Source organism: Pelodiscus sinensis, chromosome 12 (genome assembly GCF_052426305.1).
Source record: "Pelodiscus sinensis isolate ZL-2025 chromosome 12, ASM5242630v1, whole genome shotgun sequence".
Classification (NCBI taxonomy): domain Eukaryota; kingdom Metazoa; phylum Chordata; order Testudines; family Trionychidae; genus Pelodiscus; species Pelodiscus sinensis.
This window is the reverse complement of record NC_143063.1, coordinates 42481582-42499352: the sequence shown is the minus strand read 5'-3', so window position 1 is coordinate 42499352 and position 17771 is coordinate 42481582. Positions and strand designations below refer to the sequence as shown.

Genomic DNA, 17771 nt, shown 5'->3' with positions numbered 1-17771 from the left:
ATCCCATGCCATAAGGAGGGGCACTCTACAGCCACATGTGATAAATGTGGCAGACATATTAAACAATAAATCATAGTATAATGCAATGCTGAAAGCTCTGGGCAATGGTGACTTACTTCCCTTCTGCATGTCAGGGCATTCAGGGGAAAAGATTGCATGTCGTCCAAACCAAGGTGTTATAGTTGAGGAAGATCATCTCATAGAAAGAGCATTGTCCCTTGACTTATGTCTGCAGAGAAAGACATTATACTGAAGCAAGCGGATATTATTGGTACTGGGCCATTCCTGAGGTCTTTCCCTCAGTAATAAATGTGTACAATCTGAACGGTAACTCACTTGAAGCACTGGTAGGAAGGGTTCAGCAAGCTGAATCTAGCGCCTGAGCATTAGACTTTAAATATATTAGGTGTTTTCTCCCACAGTGCAGATTGGTTCCCCGGTCACAGTCTCTTCATAGCATAAGGGCAGAACCATTGTAGGAGACCCCCCCCCAATATGGCAATGGGGAGTTAATATGTTGGTAACTCCCCTGTCCTGAACCTCCTATGAGGTCTCCCAGGAGAATGTTAAGTTTCTCTTGCCAACTATATCATTGAAACAGAGGTGTGGGCACTTGTACGTGGGAGGGGGGGAGGGCATTCCCTTAGTTTCCTGGATCATCGTTGGTACTCAAAGGAAGTTACCAGCACATTCTGGAGAACACCATTTTGGTACCATGCAAGTGGGCCAGGAAGCATTGCGGAAATGCAGTACTGCGCGGGCGCAGAAGTCCAGCACTGTGCCAGCCAGTAGTGTTCACTACTTTGTTGAACTTTATTTTGGCATTTGATTTTTGTCCAGGGTGGCTTATCTTGGAAGCCCTTAGCTTCCTTCTTCTGGAAGACGGTGATGAGGGCTAGATGCCTGAAGCCAAAGGGAAGTGAAGTCAAGTAATGTGACAAAACTGGGTCCTTGACATGCATAATCCTCACCTGAGCTGGAGTATGTAAATTAATCCATTTCTCCCTGTCATATGAAGTCTGGTGAATAGTCTCTTGCCTTCCCTGGTCCCACTCTGTGGCCAACTACAATCAGTTCAATTTATTTCTTTAATGAAGGCAGCTGTCTCTTCAGGGGCAGGCCAGCCTCTTCCCAGTGGGGAGGCTGAGGTTGGGGCTAGACAGAAGATTGAAAGAGCTGTGCCAGCTCCCATCCTCCAATGCCCTGCCCACCTCTGCCGTAGCCCCAGGCCTTGGCGCAGTTGGAAGCTGGAAGCCAGAGCCAGACAGAGCAGAACACTGGCTACTTGCAGCAGTAAGGGCTGGCCGGGTGGGGGGGACCTGGTTCCAGAGCCAGCAGAGCCCTCGGGGTGCAGTGACCATGGAGGGTGGATCCAAGGAGCCTGAGCTAGTGTGGGTTACTTCTTCACTGCTGCTGAAGCTGAGTTCCTAGCCCGTAGTCACCACGCTGTCTACTCTGCTTCAAAGCTGGGCAACAGGAAAGTACCAGCAGTTATAGGTGGCTATGGGGGAGTGGGCTAAGGCACAGTTCAGAATAGCTGTAACTTTGGCAAGCCTCCTCCTAGTGCTGCCTCTTCTGATCTTGATGCTAGTTCAGTGTGCTGTGGGTTCAGAACCCTGCATCACCCATAAAAGGGTGACTATATGGAATGATTATGCAGTTCCCTTTATGCAATGTGGTCTCAGGAAGGTCTAAGCCCAGACAACAGGATAAAAGCCCAGACATCCTTTATTTGAGCATTTCACAAATAAATTACAAGTTTCTTTGCAACCACATCATAAATCAAAACGTTTATTTACACCTCAGAAACAGCAAGCAATTCAGCAACTAGGGGGCCTAAAGGAACCATTAGCTGGAAAAGTAGCTGAATAAAATATTCAAATTCAAACAAAAGCTTTTCTTTCCCCTCGCTTGAACTTTTGCAAAAAGAAAATCATTTAAAAATAAGTCCCAATGATGACTGAAGAAGACAAGAGTTCATGATGGGGGCAAATGTGATGACCTAGGAGGTTACCACTGAATGCTTCAATTAATCACACAGCATGTCTGTACTGAATTCACCACCGTACATGCTTTTGTTTTACAATCCTCCATCATGGGCAGGGCACATATGCATGCATGCCCATGCTCTGTCCCTTGAGACTAAATTCATTTAACCTCAAAACACCAAAGACAGACAGTTATTAATGTAGAGGAGAAGCATAACTTTCAGAGGATGGGACTAATGCTTGCAATATTGCCATCCTGCTGGTATTGAAGAAAGTTAGGATTAGGTTCTTTCTGTATCCTCTTTCACATTGCTACTGACTTGCTGGTACATAGACAACTAAATCAAAAGGCATCAGTAAACAATTATGCATACGTTTAAATTATATAAATCAATGTAAAGAGAAAGAGCATGAGAGACAGAAAGAGCTGAGTGAGGTTTAAATCAATACAACATCAGAGGTGGGAATAAACCATTTCTTTTCAGCAGTTTGGGTTGACCATGCAGAAACCATACCTCTGCTTGAGTCGTGTGTTCATCCATAAATTAAACTGCTTATTCCAAATCCCCATGCTGTATAGCCTCACTCTCTCCTGCTACCTAGATTAAATATAGATCTATATATGTATGTGTGTATCTCTATATATCTACATATCTACACACACATAGGAATTGTGCAACCAGTAACTTTCACTGAGAATTTGTGTGTTTTCGTTTCCTTTGGACATTGAAACATTTTGCAATCATCATAACTTGTGGTTAGGCAAAGTAGTAAGAGCATTGGGCTATACATTTTATACAGTAAAATAGTTATCCATAGCTGCTTTATGCGGGCTATAGTGTTGTCTTCTGAAATAGTTAACATGTGAAATTCAAGGTTACAAATTGTCAAGAATCAAATGGGAAAGAATTATTGGTTTTGTTTTTTGATACCTTTGGGAGATGTACCACTTGGACAGCAGAATTTCTACCGCTGCAGTAAGGGGAATATATATTTTTTCTTGGACCTGTTATTTGTGAGTCTGTCATTTTTGTCATCTTTTATTCAAATTTTACATGAGATAAACACATTAGGTAAAAACTTGACTTCCAGACAAACAATAACACAATGTGATCTGTGTACAAAGCTCTGCTCTGTGATTAAATGGCTAAGTGTATTGGTAGCAGCAGAGGGGGAAAATTGGCAATCACCATGTCTTAGAAAACCAATGATGCAAAGGGATCACGTAGTATAACATACATGCTTCACTTTCCTGTGATGATTAACTAAAGCATTTGAAACTGGGTCACTTATCAACTGGGTCACTATCAACTGATTGGAAATCCTTAATTTAATCCATGAGATTGTATTACAGAGGACCCTAGTTTGAATGATTACCCAAGAGACCAACAGGACTTATTTGATTAGAAGCTGTGGTCATGCTAAATAAAAGTTAAACAAAATTGTACTGGGAACCTAAGGAATACTTCAAAGAGGTTAGTATGACTCATCTAGAATATAGATTTCCCTAAGTTCAAGACAGACCTACAATAATAGATCAATGATTTCCTAGTGTCTTATGACTAATTATGGTACTCTACTATTTACAGAGGACTGACAAAAGGAATGCATTGAGTGATGAGATGAAATATCTCAAGATATAAGGATTTACAGAGAGCAGGCTGGATTTTTTTTTTTTTTAAATCTTGAATATCTCTGGTGAATGGAGTTACTCCTGATTTACCCAGGTGGGAATGAGATGAGAATCGGGCTCCATGGGTATATTATAAAAACATTGTTTGACTGTAATATAAATCTTATTTGACACCCACCATGAAATTAATGCTGGCTTTCCTTTGTTTTGATCTTCAGACCTGCAGTTACTGAGCATAATGTACATTAATATATGCACACAGGCATAATGTGAGCACGTTCATGAGGTGTATTGATAGTGTTTCCGTTAGCAAATACACTGAAAATGACACATTTATTCTGCTAATCAACACCATTCTTTGATTAACTTAATAACTGTCATATTGGATTCATGTTTTACCAGAAAATACAGGGTTTTGAAATGAAATGATTTATACCAGCACTGCTTTGCATATGCTTCAAATTGAAAATGACTCAATTCAGTGTCTTTCCAAATGCGGATGACCTTGCATATGTTACACACATATCCACACATAGTGAAATAAATGTAGAAACTAAAATAACTACGTTAAAATAACTGATGGATTACAAAAACAGCAAGATACACCTGGACAAATTCAAAACTTAATCCAACATAAAAAGGAAATGCAAAAAAATCTGAGGTTTTTACTTTTTGATCTTTTCTGATAGTACGTGACAGAGAATGCTGCCAAATTCTGCTAGTTCCTGAGTTTCAGGAAATGATGTAATCTTGGGGCTTTTCCCTTGTGTAAGGAGTCCCGTAAGTTTTAACAGAGCTTCTTATTTGAATAAGGCTGTAAGATTTGGGTTTCTTGATGGATGTTTTTCTAGAATATGGGGCATGGGGAAATGAGAAAGAAATATTAAGATGGTAGCTTTGTCTTCTTTTGTGTGTGCCTAGAATGCACAGAGGTTAGCTCAGGCTGGAAGTAGGGGCATATGAACAGGAGAGAATGAGAGTTGAGGTTGCAAAAAGTCCCCACAATGTTGGATGAGATAACCGCTGTCCCTTTTATAGGTCAAGAATCTGCAATATTATTTGAGATGTTACTCTGCACATATTCTTGCACATAAATGGCAGACAACTGGCTTTACCCAACAGCTTGTTGCTAGGATAAATTTAAACAAAAAAGTTTTGTTTCTGGATTTAGGCCCCCTTAGAATGATCCACACTCCTTGGTCTGAACTAAAAACAGGGATAGCTTCACATAATGTCTCATGGAAGCCCACTGAAATCAATGGGGGGTGTCTACACAGCAACATTATTTCAGAATAATGACCATTATTCCAAAATAACTATGCGAGCATCTACACAGCAATTCCGTTATTTTGAAATAATTTTGAAATAATGGACGGCTTATTCTGACTTCTGTAAACCTCATTCTATGAAGAATAACGCCTACTCCAAAATGGCTAATTCAAAAAAGGTGTGTATAGATGCTCCAGTTCTGCTATTTCAAAATAGACCCTCACAAGGGCCATTCTAAGTTATTCCTCCTGGGGCTTTAAATCGAGATAGCACATCTACATTAGGGAAGCCTGCCTCAGACTTTGAGGCTTCCCTGCAATGTAGATGTGCTATTTCAAAATAAGCTATTTCGGAATAACTATTCCAGAATAGTTTATTCCAAAATAACCGTGCAGTGTAGACGTAGCCTGTGAGTCTTTGCATTGATGGATTCTGAATGATGCCCAGAGGCAGGGGAAAGAAGGATCCCATTAGAAAAATACATTTATGTGGCAGGACAATTGTTGTTTCCATTACATTCAAGAAGAGAGTTTAGTAGACCAAGGCATGGGGTGCAATTCCTGTTTGGGAAAGATCCATGCTGTCTGCAGTATACATCCATTTTCCTTTTCCATACTTTGCATTTAACACTTTGTTTATATGTATACATGATTGGCAATTATATAGCAGCAGCACTCCCTGGTGCAGAAGACATGCAATTGTTCAGGTGAGAGTGACATTTGAGATAGGCACTTTCTGCTTAAAGGCCTGCAGTTGCCTAAGGAACCTTCCGGAAATCCTTCTCAAAAGAGCCACCCACTGACCTCCAGTACTACTTTCACCATGCGTCATAGATGTTTGAGTTGCCAAAGAAAGAAGATCAGTGAGAAATTTTCCTGGGTGAGGACTTGAAGAGTTAAGCTCTCAGAGAAAATCAGCTTTTTGTATCCAGGTAGTTGATGTCTTAGCAAGAAACCTTCAAATTTAGGGAAGTCTACCACACAAGCTAACATTTTTGCTGCTGCCATATTAATTATTATTTTAGTTAAAAAGGACCTGTTGTAATATTTGGTATAATACAAGAAGTCGGAGAAAAGCTATTGTACAGCAATTTTTCACCACCAATACACATTTAATACCTAGAGTAACATCATGAAAAAAACTAAATGTGTGTTTGGAATTTATTTTTTATACTTCCAGAAAGCTTTCCTATTGAAACATATACATGATGTGGAAGGGATGTATATAATCTCACGGCAGTAATGACAACATACAGTATGACCCTTAAGTATTGTAAAAATGCTAACCAAAAACACAGCTGTGAAGATCTATTGCATAAGAAAGCATTGTTCTTTAAACTTTAAATAAGCAAGTTTATTAAAATATTCTAAGACAATTACCTCACCCTAGTTACTGGCAAGCTCTAGTAAAAGCCACTGTCTGTTACTAGTATAATTTTTTTGTGTATGTTAATTGTATAAAAAATTTGGTGTGAGCTTTGATGGATCATTTACAATTTATTAACAGGATGCTCATCTTGATACAGTTAGAAGTTTTTTGTTTACCTTACATGCTCACAGAATAAAAAAAGGATTAATATTCATACATCATGAACACCTTTTAATTCCATGTTTGCAAACAAGTGTGGTTATTTCACACACACAGAGAAATGATCTTGTTACTTTTAATTGAAAACTGTGTGTACATGTATTTGTATGTGTGCGTATATATATATATATATATTATATATCTCAAACTCTATATATGAATATATTTATACAATAGGACATCTATTTTCCTCACTGCACTCAGAGATGTCAATGAGAGCCACATGGCAGTAGAGAGAGAACAGGCCTTTGTGGTTAGGGGGTCAAAAATAGAGATAATCACTGCATCTGAAAAGAAATCCTATTACTTCTACTAGTCTCCTAGGCCTTCTGACAGGTATACATCTATCTGCTTGATCACCTCTGCAGACCAGGCACTAAGTTTAAAATGCCCTCCACTTTACCAGCAAATAATTACCAGCAAGAGCAAACAGATTCAGGCCCAGAGTGGGCCAATATTCTAGATAATGACCTAGTGCAGTTGCATCAATTGACAGTTTTCAGCCCTCTTGAAAATTACAGCCTCCTTTTCTTCCAGTACTGCTGTCATTGTAATGTAGAGTAAAAAGCTGCTTTCCTTGCTGCCTCATCATGACCACACGTGGTTGAAGGAAAGAAAATGTGATGGGAAATAGAGCATTGGGAATTCATGCCTCTTGTTCATTGGGCCTGAGGTAAAAGAAATGGCATTGTGGAGGATTGGCTCTGGTCTAGCTGGCACTATAGACATGGTGATTTTAATGGTATGGTTGCAGTTCCTTTTGCCTTTTGTGTTACACCATTGTATAAATAGCATATACAATGGGTTTAGCTATGATAGGACAATTGTTATCACTCATCTGTGGCTCTGTCCCTCCCAAATTTCAGACAAATGTCTCATGAAAGCTAAGCCTATTGTGTATCTCTTCTCTGCATATAAATATATATATATATACACACATACATTCATACATATGCAAATACCAACCCACAGACAAAATATTTGCTTTTGAACAGTTGAATAGCAACAAGTCAACAGATAGAAAAAAATGGAGTCGTTCTATATTCAGCTCCCAGAAGGTCACGTGGAGATGTCATGGTCTTTTAACATTCAGTGAAAATTCGCATAAACCTTGCATCTTGCAAGAGAAAATCCATTATTGAACAACAGGAAGGGCAGAGGTTGTCAAACACTGACGTACAGTCGGATAGACTAAGTGAGGTTGCAAATGAAACTGAATCAGGAGGAACTGAGGCCTAGTAGTGAAGAACAGTAACTGTAAACTGTGATCTTCAAGTTGGATGTTTTCCTTGTCTTGTTGCCATGGCAACGCAGTAGGTCAGCTTCAAATGTCAGGAGTTCTTACAGACCTAGGTGATGGGAAATGTGTGTGGTTATTACTGAGCAGATCACTGCATTCTTTAACTATTCCTTAGGGGGAAAATACATCACATTACTCACTGGGTTGCATGCATGTTATTAAGCAATCACAGCTAAACCATCCAGCTTCAGAAGCAATTATTCGAAGACAGAAATCTATGGAGCAAACCTCAGAATGCCACTTCCGGCACTTAAGGATCTTTATCAGTGGTCTGAGCTCAAAACAGGAGACAGGAGCTCCTGTGACCTAGCCCTTTTGTTCTTTGCACCTTAGTCAATTACACCTGCGTAAAGTGAGCTAAAATGCAACTAATTCTCTCTTTTCAACCAACAACAGTGCAGGAAAAACAGGCAACTTTTTACAGAATATACAGTTTTAAAATTTATAGTCCAATTGGTGTTTTATGCTCCCTGGAGAGGCTGTGGTAGGAGAGAAACAACCAATGATACACAGGAATCCAAAGTATACCTCTTTTTTTTTTATCTTAGCCAATTTGAAAACACTCGTGTTTGCAGGTATCACATTGTGAAGCATACATCTGCCTTTTTTAGACAGTCACTCTTTGCATTGCATCAGAAAGGTGACTACAGAAGACCCAAAGAAGCAATTAAGATCTGCTCGAACACTCACTGAAGTTAACGGGAGCCTTTTCGTTGACCCCATTCAGCCTTGGATGGATCCTTCACTGAGCTGAAAATACTGTGTTGGAATTGAGAATGAAGGCACAAGGCGTTAGAAAGAATTCAGGTCAAACTCCACAACTGTGTTGTTTTGCTGGCCCTGGCTCTCAAAAACAAATTAGGGTCCTGATCCTACAATAGCTGGACCCCCATTGCAATAGGGCTACAGGGAGATAGAAGGATCTGTTTACGTGCAGGCTTGGGCCATGAAGGCAAATACCATACACCCATATCAAAAGAGACGAGTGTGTTAAATGACTATACTTGTCAAATATATGTTAAATTTCTTTTCCTCAATCACATGTTTATAATGTGGCCCATTATCTATAAACACATGCAGCTATCCAGGACACAATGGGTATTATTTTGATGCAGGATTGCTATTTCTGCCTGCTTGTTTTTTATTATTTTCTTTTGTTCCTTTCAGGCAAATCGAGTTGAATATCAATTCTAATGAAATCCGTTTTGTTCTGACTAATTATTTTCTCGTTTTTATTGGTTTTGTATTATTTAAATTGAATTTAATGTTAAATTCCACTAACGAGGGAATTACATACAGCACAGCAGAGCTACCTGTGCAAACCTATAATAGCCTACCGTCCCCTATGGCAGAATATGAATTATGCGACATATGTTTCACTAATAAAGATAAGTTGAGGGAAATAAAACAACCAAAAGAATTTAGAGAGAGGCCTTTGAAAAAGTACAGCAGCTCAAGAGCTGAAAAAGAGAATTCAGCCACCACTGGCTATCTTCTACTTACCTTTATATTCACCTACCCACTGCTTTCTCCTTAGTTTGCTTAGATATCATCTATACATACTTATATATTTTTTTCTAAATTTTGAGAACATGTTGCCATGTGATGTCTACTAGGGCTTCACTTACCATGGAACTGCTGTCATTTTTTGAGGTGGGATTTAATGGATGTATAAACAGCACACAGTAATGCTACATACAAATATAGGGCAGAAAGGAGGCTACCTTATATCCATTTCAACCACAGAGTGAATCTTAGTTAGCAAGGATGCAATCACCTGCAGTAGAATGTTGTCTGGATGGCAGAACTGATGTCACCCAGATTTCAAACTACCACAACATTGGAGATGGTTTGATTTTGGAGTTCCAGTGTGGTTATTAAAGACACAGATAATTGCAAAATTCTGACTCAAACTTGGATATGGAAACGTCTTGAGCATCACCACCAATGTTTGGATGAGGGGTTCAGATTTGGACCAATCTTCCATAAACATATTGACCTCCTGTGACAGAGCAAAATACATTTTGCATCTGAAAGGCAATATAATCTCTCCTAGCATTGTGAAGAATAATTTATTCAACCCAGATTCACATAAAATTATACTGACTTTTGAATCAAAAACCTATTCTGAGTTTCTAGAAGTTTCTTGGACGTCTCAGAACTAAGGACAACTAGCCACATATAGCAAATAAACAATAATTAAAACACTTAATATTTGGTAATCCATTGGCTGAAATTTCTTTAGAAAATGAAGTTTTAGTACAAAATTATGAATATTCTAACAAAAATAGGGGTTACACTTGTTGCCTTAATCATTAATTATGAAAAGGTTGGCTAGGTCTAGTTTTGAACATGATTTTTTCATGCTACTTTTTTATATATTGGGGTACGTCTAGACTACAGGGTTTTGTCAACAAAAGTGGACTTTTGTCAACAAAACTATACCTACGGCTAAACTACCGCTGGGTTCTGTCGACATAACATCAATAGAACTCGGCTGTTTTGTCGACGGCTGTAAACCTCATTCTACAAGGAATAACACCTTCTGTCGACAGAATTCTGTCGACAGAAGGCGTTATTGCATCGATACTGTCCTTTGCGTCTACACTCTCATGTCAACAAAGCGGCTTGCTTTGTCGACAGAACTGGATGTATTCTAGACACTCTGGCTACGTCTACACTGGCCCCTTTTCCGGAAGGGGCATGTTAATTTCACCTATCGTAGTAGGGAAATCCGCGGGGGATTTAAATATCCCCCGCGGCATTTAAATAAAAATGTCCGCCGCTTTTTTCCGGCTTTTAAAAAAGCCGGAAAAGAGCGTCTACACTGGCTCCGATCCTCCGGAAAAAGCGCCCTTTTCCGGAGGCTCTTATTCCTACTTTGAAAGTGAACTTTGAAGTAGGAATAAGAGCCTCCGGAAAAGGGCGCTTTTTCTGGAGGATCGGGGCCAGTGTAGACGCTCTTTTCCGGCTTTTTTAAAAGCCGGAAAAAAGCGGCGGACATTTTTATTTAAATGCCGCGGGGGATATTTAAATCCCCCGCGGATTTCCCTACTACGATAGGTGAAATTAACATGCCCCTTCTGGAAAAGGGGCCAGTGTAGACGTAGCCTCTTTGTCAACAGATACTGTTGACAAAGCCTATGTTGACAAAAGCCTGTAGTCTAGACGTGCTCTTGGAATCTAGCAAAACTGTAACATAATATATATCTCCAAACCTTTCTTCACGCAGTATTGATAGTTCTTCCTGTGCTGTGCTAATGAAGAACAAAATACAAAACTTTATGATTTAATGGTTCTATTTTGAAAATTGTCTCCACCTGCAAACAAACAATAACTGCGCACCTACACACACACACACACAAAACCCACACACAAACCAGCCAACCAAAAATCCCACATGCCTGACCTTCATCTCTGGGTGTGATTTCTCAGTGAACTCATCCGCTTACCAGCTAGAATTTAGTTCCTTTCTTCAGGGACTTGTGTAATATTCCCAGTGAAATGCAAATCAAATAAAAGAAATATATTTCAATTTTCCTTGAAAAGTTGCATCAGCTGCTCCCTATAATTGGAACACCACCAAACAGATAATGAAAGGACAAGCAAACAAAAGGCTAGATCCTAAGCCAACCGGAGATACTGGTGTTGTTCAGCAATTCCTATGATCAGACTCATCAGATCATTGGAATTATAAAAAGAGCCACAGAGATTATTAAAGCTTGCACATGGCTGAGAAGTCAATGCCAAAACTGGGCTCCAGTTTAAGTGAGGGATCTAGCATGTCTACACTTGTGAAAAGATCGACCCTCCAGAGGTCAATCTTCTAGAGTTCGATTTAGTGGGTCTAATATAGATCCGTAAATCAAAGCTGAGGCAGTCCCTGCTGGCGTCCAGTACTTCTTGTTCTGTGAGGTGTAAGGGAAGCCAAATGGAGCATACATCCCTCTGTGTGGATGCTGCTACAGCTCATCGTAAGGTAAACCAACTCTAGCTACGTATTTTGCATACCTGGAGTTGCATTCTTTAAGCCAATCTGCCTGGTCTAGGGTAGACCTGGCCTAGATGAGCACTAATTTTCAGCTGTTTGGAGTTATGGAATTTAAGCTTTGATTTTGTGAATGCATACACACAGCCACACACACACACACATTTTTCAGAAACATGAGGGGGAAAAAAAAACCCAGCAGGTGGGGATTCCATCTGTATTGGTTTTCCTGAGGAAAAAAATAGACTTTTATTTTCTTTATCAAGAGAAATCTGTCAAGATTTTCAGTGGGAGTTAAGGTTATTTCTTTGTGAGCCATGCAGTCTATCAAATGAAACCCTAGCAACAGTGAGACAAAAAACTGTTAATTCCATAGGATCCAGGGACAGCACAAATGATGTATTGCTACATTCTTCTGGATTTTGATGTAGCCAGAAGCCCTTGATGGGTTTCTTTCTTTTTATCTTATTTTGCAAGCAGTACACATCGGCCACGTCTAGACTGGCATGATTTTCTGCAAAAGCTTTTAACGGAAAAGTTTTTCCGTTAAAAGCATTTGTGGAAAAGAGCATCTAGATTGGCATGGACGCTTTTTCGCAAAAGCACTTTTTGCGGAAAAGCGTCCGTGGCAATCTAGATGCGGTTTTGCACAAAAAAGCCCCAATCGCCATTTTCGTGATCGGGGCTTTTTTGCGCAAAACAATACCGTGTTGTCTACACTGGCCCTCTTGCGCAAGAGGGCTTTTGCCTGAACGGGAGCAGCATAGCATTTCCGCAAGAACACTGACAATCTTACATGAGATCATCAGTGTTCTTGCGGAAATTCAAGTGGACAGTGTAGACAGCTGGGAAGTTTTTCCACAAAAGCAGCTGCTTTTGCGGAAAAACTTGCCAGTCTAGACGCAGACATCCTCTTTACTTTCTAATCTGGTCTTCAACACAGCCCTGGAGCCATCCTTAGCTTCCGGTGTGCAGATGACAAGCAACAATGGTTAGAGTGGTGCTAGCTACTGTGATTAATTGATTGGATTCACGTTGCCTTCTTTTGCATGTTAATTGCCTATGAGCTGCTTTCATTTTTCTTCAATGAATTTTTTTCCAAATTATGTTTCAAATAATTTCTGTAAATAATTCTCTACTGTGTTAGTTAATTTTGATTGCACACATAATCAACATGATATGATTCATGTTCCCTCATTGAAGTAACCCAACTTTACTAAACCAGTGTGAATATCAAACTTTGCCAAGTCAAAATTGACTTTTGAAGAATATTCTCCAGTAATCACTTAAAATGTAGCATTTTCATAAACTCATTTGCTAACTGGACTATTTTCAGAAGAGCCAAGGTAGTATGCAAGAAACTTGGATAGGAAAAATGGATGAAGCCTCATTGAAATCCATAATGCTATGTTAATTTAAATCAGTTGAGAACCTGACACAATATCAGCAAACAAATCTGAGTGGAACATTTCTAAGACATTTTCTGGCTCTCAATTCAATGTTAATTCTTGTTTGAGATGAGGTAGTTTTACTATTTTTTCCTCATGGCATTGACTAAGCCTAAACTCTCAGCCCAATCTGCATCCACCATCCTACCAAATTTTGGCATGTTTGATTTCTCAGTTCAGGCCCATCTGTGCATGCATGTTCTAAAGTACATCAAAGCGAAAGCGTGTTTTTCAATGGACCTTATTTTTTAGAAAGAACGTGTACCTGCTGTGGTTTGAAGCTTGCAACATACATATGCATAATAAATATTGTGAATATAAAGCATATGAAAATGTGCATAGTGTTGGTCCATCCTAATAAGATGAATCAGGAATTCAGATTATGCATGATCAGAACTTGATGAGTTTATACTGAATGCTACTGGTCATCATGCCTCGAAGTACATTGTTTTCATTGAAAAAAATGTATAGAACAGATATGTTCATCTATATACCTATAATGGCAAAGGGATTACAGCATATGTTGTTTAAAATTTGATCTCTCTCTCTCTACTTGCAGTAGAAAATGTGCTAGAACACAGTTGCTGGGAGGAAAGACATGAGACTAGATATTACATCACACCTTTCTTCTTAAATCAGGAGCAGAATCATGGAAATAAAGAATTGGAAGGATCTCAAGAGATCTTCAAGTCCACTCAGACAGGACCAATTAAACTTAGACCATCTAGGTGTCCAACCTGTTTTTAAACACTTCCAATGATGGGGACTTAACTATCATTATTGTTAGAATTTTTCCCTAATATCTAACCTAAATTCCTCCCACCCCCTTGCTACAGATTAAGTCAACTACTTTTCGTCCTACTTTTAGTGGACATAGAGAACACCATCCTCTTTATAACAGGCTCTGCATCTTTGAAGACTGTTATCAGATCCAGCCTCCGTCTTTTTTTTGTTAAGTCTAAACATGCCCAGGTTTTCTGAACCATCCTCAAAGGTCTGGTTTGCTGAACCTTTTATCATTTTTGACGGTCTCCTCTGGACTCACCCCAATTTATCCACATTTTCCCTAAACCATGGCATCCAGAATTGGACACATTACACCAGCTGATCTCTCCACCGTACCAAATAGAGTGTGACCATTATTCCCTATATCTTAAATACAACAATATTGTTAATACAGCAAAACCTAATTCTCTGAGATCTGCCAATTCCTCCATCTACTTGAGTAGCTGCGCACCTTCAAACTCACACCTGATCTCAATGGGAATTGAAGATGGTTATTCTTTTCTACTCACTATTCCATTCTCTCTCACTCTCGCTCTCTGACTATGTGTAGACTGCAGGAATTTGTCAGCAGAGGCAATGCAAATGAAGTGCTCATTAGCATTTCCCACTCTGTCATTTACATAGTCTCTTCCGATCCTTTTTGCAGAAGAGGTTTTTGTGGGGAAAAAAAGCAGTGTAGATAGGGCCATTTTGTGCAAAAAAAATCCCTTTTGTGCAAGATCCCTTATGCCTCAAAAAAGGAGGTATAAAGGATCTTGCACAACAGGGGTTTTTTTTTTTTTTGCACAAAATGGCCCCATCTACACTGCTTGTTTTTGCACAAAAACCTCTTTCTCAAAAAGAATCAGAAGAGACTATGCAAATGAGTGCTTCATTTGTATTGCCTCTGCCAACAAATTCCTACAGTCTAGATGTAGCCTTTCTCTCTCTTTCTTTCTAAGGCTATGTCTACACAGCGGCGTTATTTCAGAATAACTGACGACCATGTCTACACACAAGCAATTATTTTGACATAATGTTGAAATAATGTAAAGCTGGAGGACTGCGTACTCCGATTCCTGTAACCCACATTGTACGAGGAGAAAGGGAAGTCAGGGGAAGAGTGCTCTATCTCAAATAAACTGCTGTGTAGACAGCGCCAAAAGTCGAAATAAGCAATTCCAAATTAAGCTACGCAATTAGCATAGCTCAAGTTGTGTATCTTATTTCGAGTTTAGCCCTGCTGTGTAAATGGGCCCTAAGTGTCACTACATAGGATGGTGACCCACACCCAGCAGGTGTGTGGGTTGCTTACGCCCCCATTCATTGTATAATCAGGCCAGAACACCTACAAAGTTTTGCCTGAAGGTGAAAGGCTAACATCTCCATTTTCTTGACCCCCGAAGGTTCATATGCGCCGCTTACAAGGAATTGGCATTGACACCAGAGAAAGTCTCATTCTTGTGTCACAAAGAGTATGATTTCTGATCTGAGAGCCATCAGCACTCATGGCTGTAATTCAGGAGTTCAAACACTTGCTCACAAAAAAAAGAAGTTAATTAAAACAATATTGACCAGTTTTTCTTGCTGCCAAAGGCCTGGGTCAGACATTCTTATTTATAAGCTTCTTTGGCATTCTTAGAAGAAAAATAACCTGACAAAGTTACAAGAGGTTTCACTTTCAATTTTGGTGGAAGAATATATTTCAAAGAAGGAGGGATAATCAAGCCCTTCTGATTTGAACAAAGAAGAATGAAAGGGAAAGACAGGAGAGAGAGACATTTCAACAGCCTTGTTTCAACAAAGCATTTTAATGACAGTTGTTGAAGTCAATGGAATGCCTCCCAAGGGCCGTCCTCAGTGATACTAGAGCCAACTCTTACAGACCATTCCATGGGTCAAAAGCTGACAGAATATGGGGTGTCTCCAATTTACTTTTTCCCACAGGACATGCTGGAACTCCCATTATGCTTAGATCACGGAATCATAGAACTAGAAGGGACCTTGAGAAGTCATCAAGTCCAGCCTCCTGCATTCATGGCAGGACCAAACATCACCGAGGTGCTAATCTAACCTGTTCTTTAAAATCTCTATGATGGAGATTCCACAACATCCCTAGGCAATTTATTCCAGTGCTTAGATAAGTCACCTTTTTGCCACCTACAGATTCCCCTTATGTAAGGTGATTCACCAGTTGAAATGCTAGGGTAGTCCTTCATTTGGGAGGAAGAAGGGGAGAAGGAAGCATCTGGACCACAAACTAGCTTTACAGAGTCCTATGAGAATGGAACATGTGGGTCCTCTGCTTAGCGGGAAAGGAGAGCTTACATCTGATGATATCAAGAAAGCTGAGGGACTTACTGCCCCACTTTGCTTCAGTCAGCACTAAAAAGATTCATGGTGATGAGATGCACAACACAATTTGTATTAAAAACCATAAGAAAGGAATGCAAGCCAAAATAGGAAAAGAACAGGATAAAGAATTTTTAAATAAGATAGATATATTCACTTTGGTAGGACCTGATGAAATTCATCATAACTATCTCAAGCAATCTCAGGACTATTAGCAATTATTGTGGAGAACTTTTTGAGGATGGATGAGTTCCCAAGGGTAAAAGGCAGTCCCCGGGTTATGTACAAGATAGGGACTGTAGGTTTGTTCTTAAGTTGAATCTGTATGTAAGTCGGAACTGGCGTCCAGATTCAGCCGCTGCTGAAACTGACCAGTGGCTGACTACAGGAAGCCCGAGGCAGAGTTGCTCTGCCCCGGGCTTCCTGGAATCAGCCGCTGATCAGTTTCAACAGGCTGAATCTGGACGCCAGTTCTGACTTACATACAGATTCAACTTAAGAACCCCAGGTGTCCCCAAGTCAGCTGCTGCTGAAACTGATCAGCGGCTGATTCCAGGAAGCCCGGGACAGAGCAACTCTGCCTCGGGCTTCCTGTAGTCAGCGCTGGTCAGTTTCAGCAGCGGCTGACTTGGGGATGCCTGGGGCAGAGCAGCTGGGGTGCTGCTGGGTTGCTTCATTAGCGCCGCTCCTCAGCGCTACTGGACCAACCCAGCAGCACCCAAGCTGCTCTGCCCCAGGCGTCCTGATTCAGCCACTGCTGAAACTGACCAGCAGCATCTGAATCAGGACGCCTGGGGCAGAGCAGCTGGGGTGCTGCCGGGGTGGTCCAGTAGCGCCCAGAGCGGCGCTGCGGGACCAACCGGCAGCGCCCCAGCTGCTCTACCACAGGCATCCGGAGAAAAACCTGGTCTGCGGGGGGTGGGGGGGGAGCGCACTAGCTGCGCCCCCCCCCCCCCCCCCAGCAGACCAGGGAGACTGGGAGCAAAGCCTCGGAGGACGCCGGCAGCGGGACAGTCACGGCGCATCTGGGCTGTCCCACTGCCCGCGTGCTCCGCGGCTTTGCTCAGTGTCTCCAGGGAGACGCAGAGCAGTTTTTCTCGCCCCGGAGGATGCGGGCGGCGGGACCGCGGTGCATCTGGGCGTCCCGCCGCTCCCGTCCTCCGGGGCGAGAAAAACCCCGTTCGTAACTGCGGATCCGACATAAGTCGGATCCGTGTAACTCGGGGACTGCCTGTATATTACCTTTCTTTTAAAGGGGAGATCTAGAGGACCTATGGAATGACAGACTGCTCACCCTAGCTTCTATACCTGGAAAAATACTGATTAAACAATCAGTTTGTAAGCACCTAGATGATAACAGTGCTATAAGGAAAAGTCAATATGGATTTGTCGAGAACAAACCAATCAACCTAATTTCCTTCTTTGCCAGTGTTATTGGCCT

General features: G+C 40.8%; 1 protein-coding gene across 1 annotated transcript in view; it reads right to left on the bottom strand.

The window, feature by feature from the left end:
* Positions 1–2572: 2572 nt before the first annotated feature.
* CDH13 (cadherin 13) overlaps positions 2573–17771 on the bottom strand; it is a 967731-nt gene continuing 952532 nt past the window's right edge. Inside the window, exon 14 of the mRNA XM_075939988.2 lies at positions 2573–7826. Within this exon, the coding sequence (XP_075796103.2) occupies positions 7819–7826 (8 nt within the window). The 3' untranslated portion in view covers positions 2573–7818. The remainder of the gene's footprint in view (positions 7827–17771) is intronic.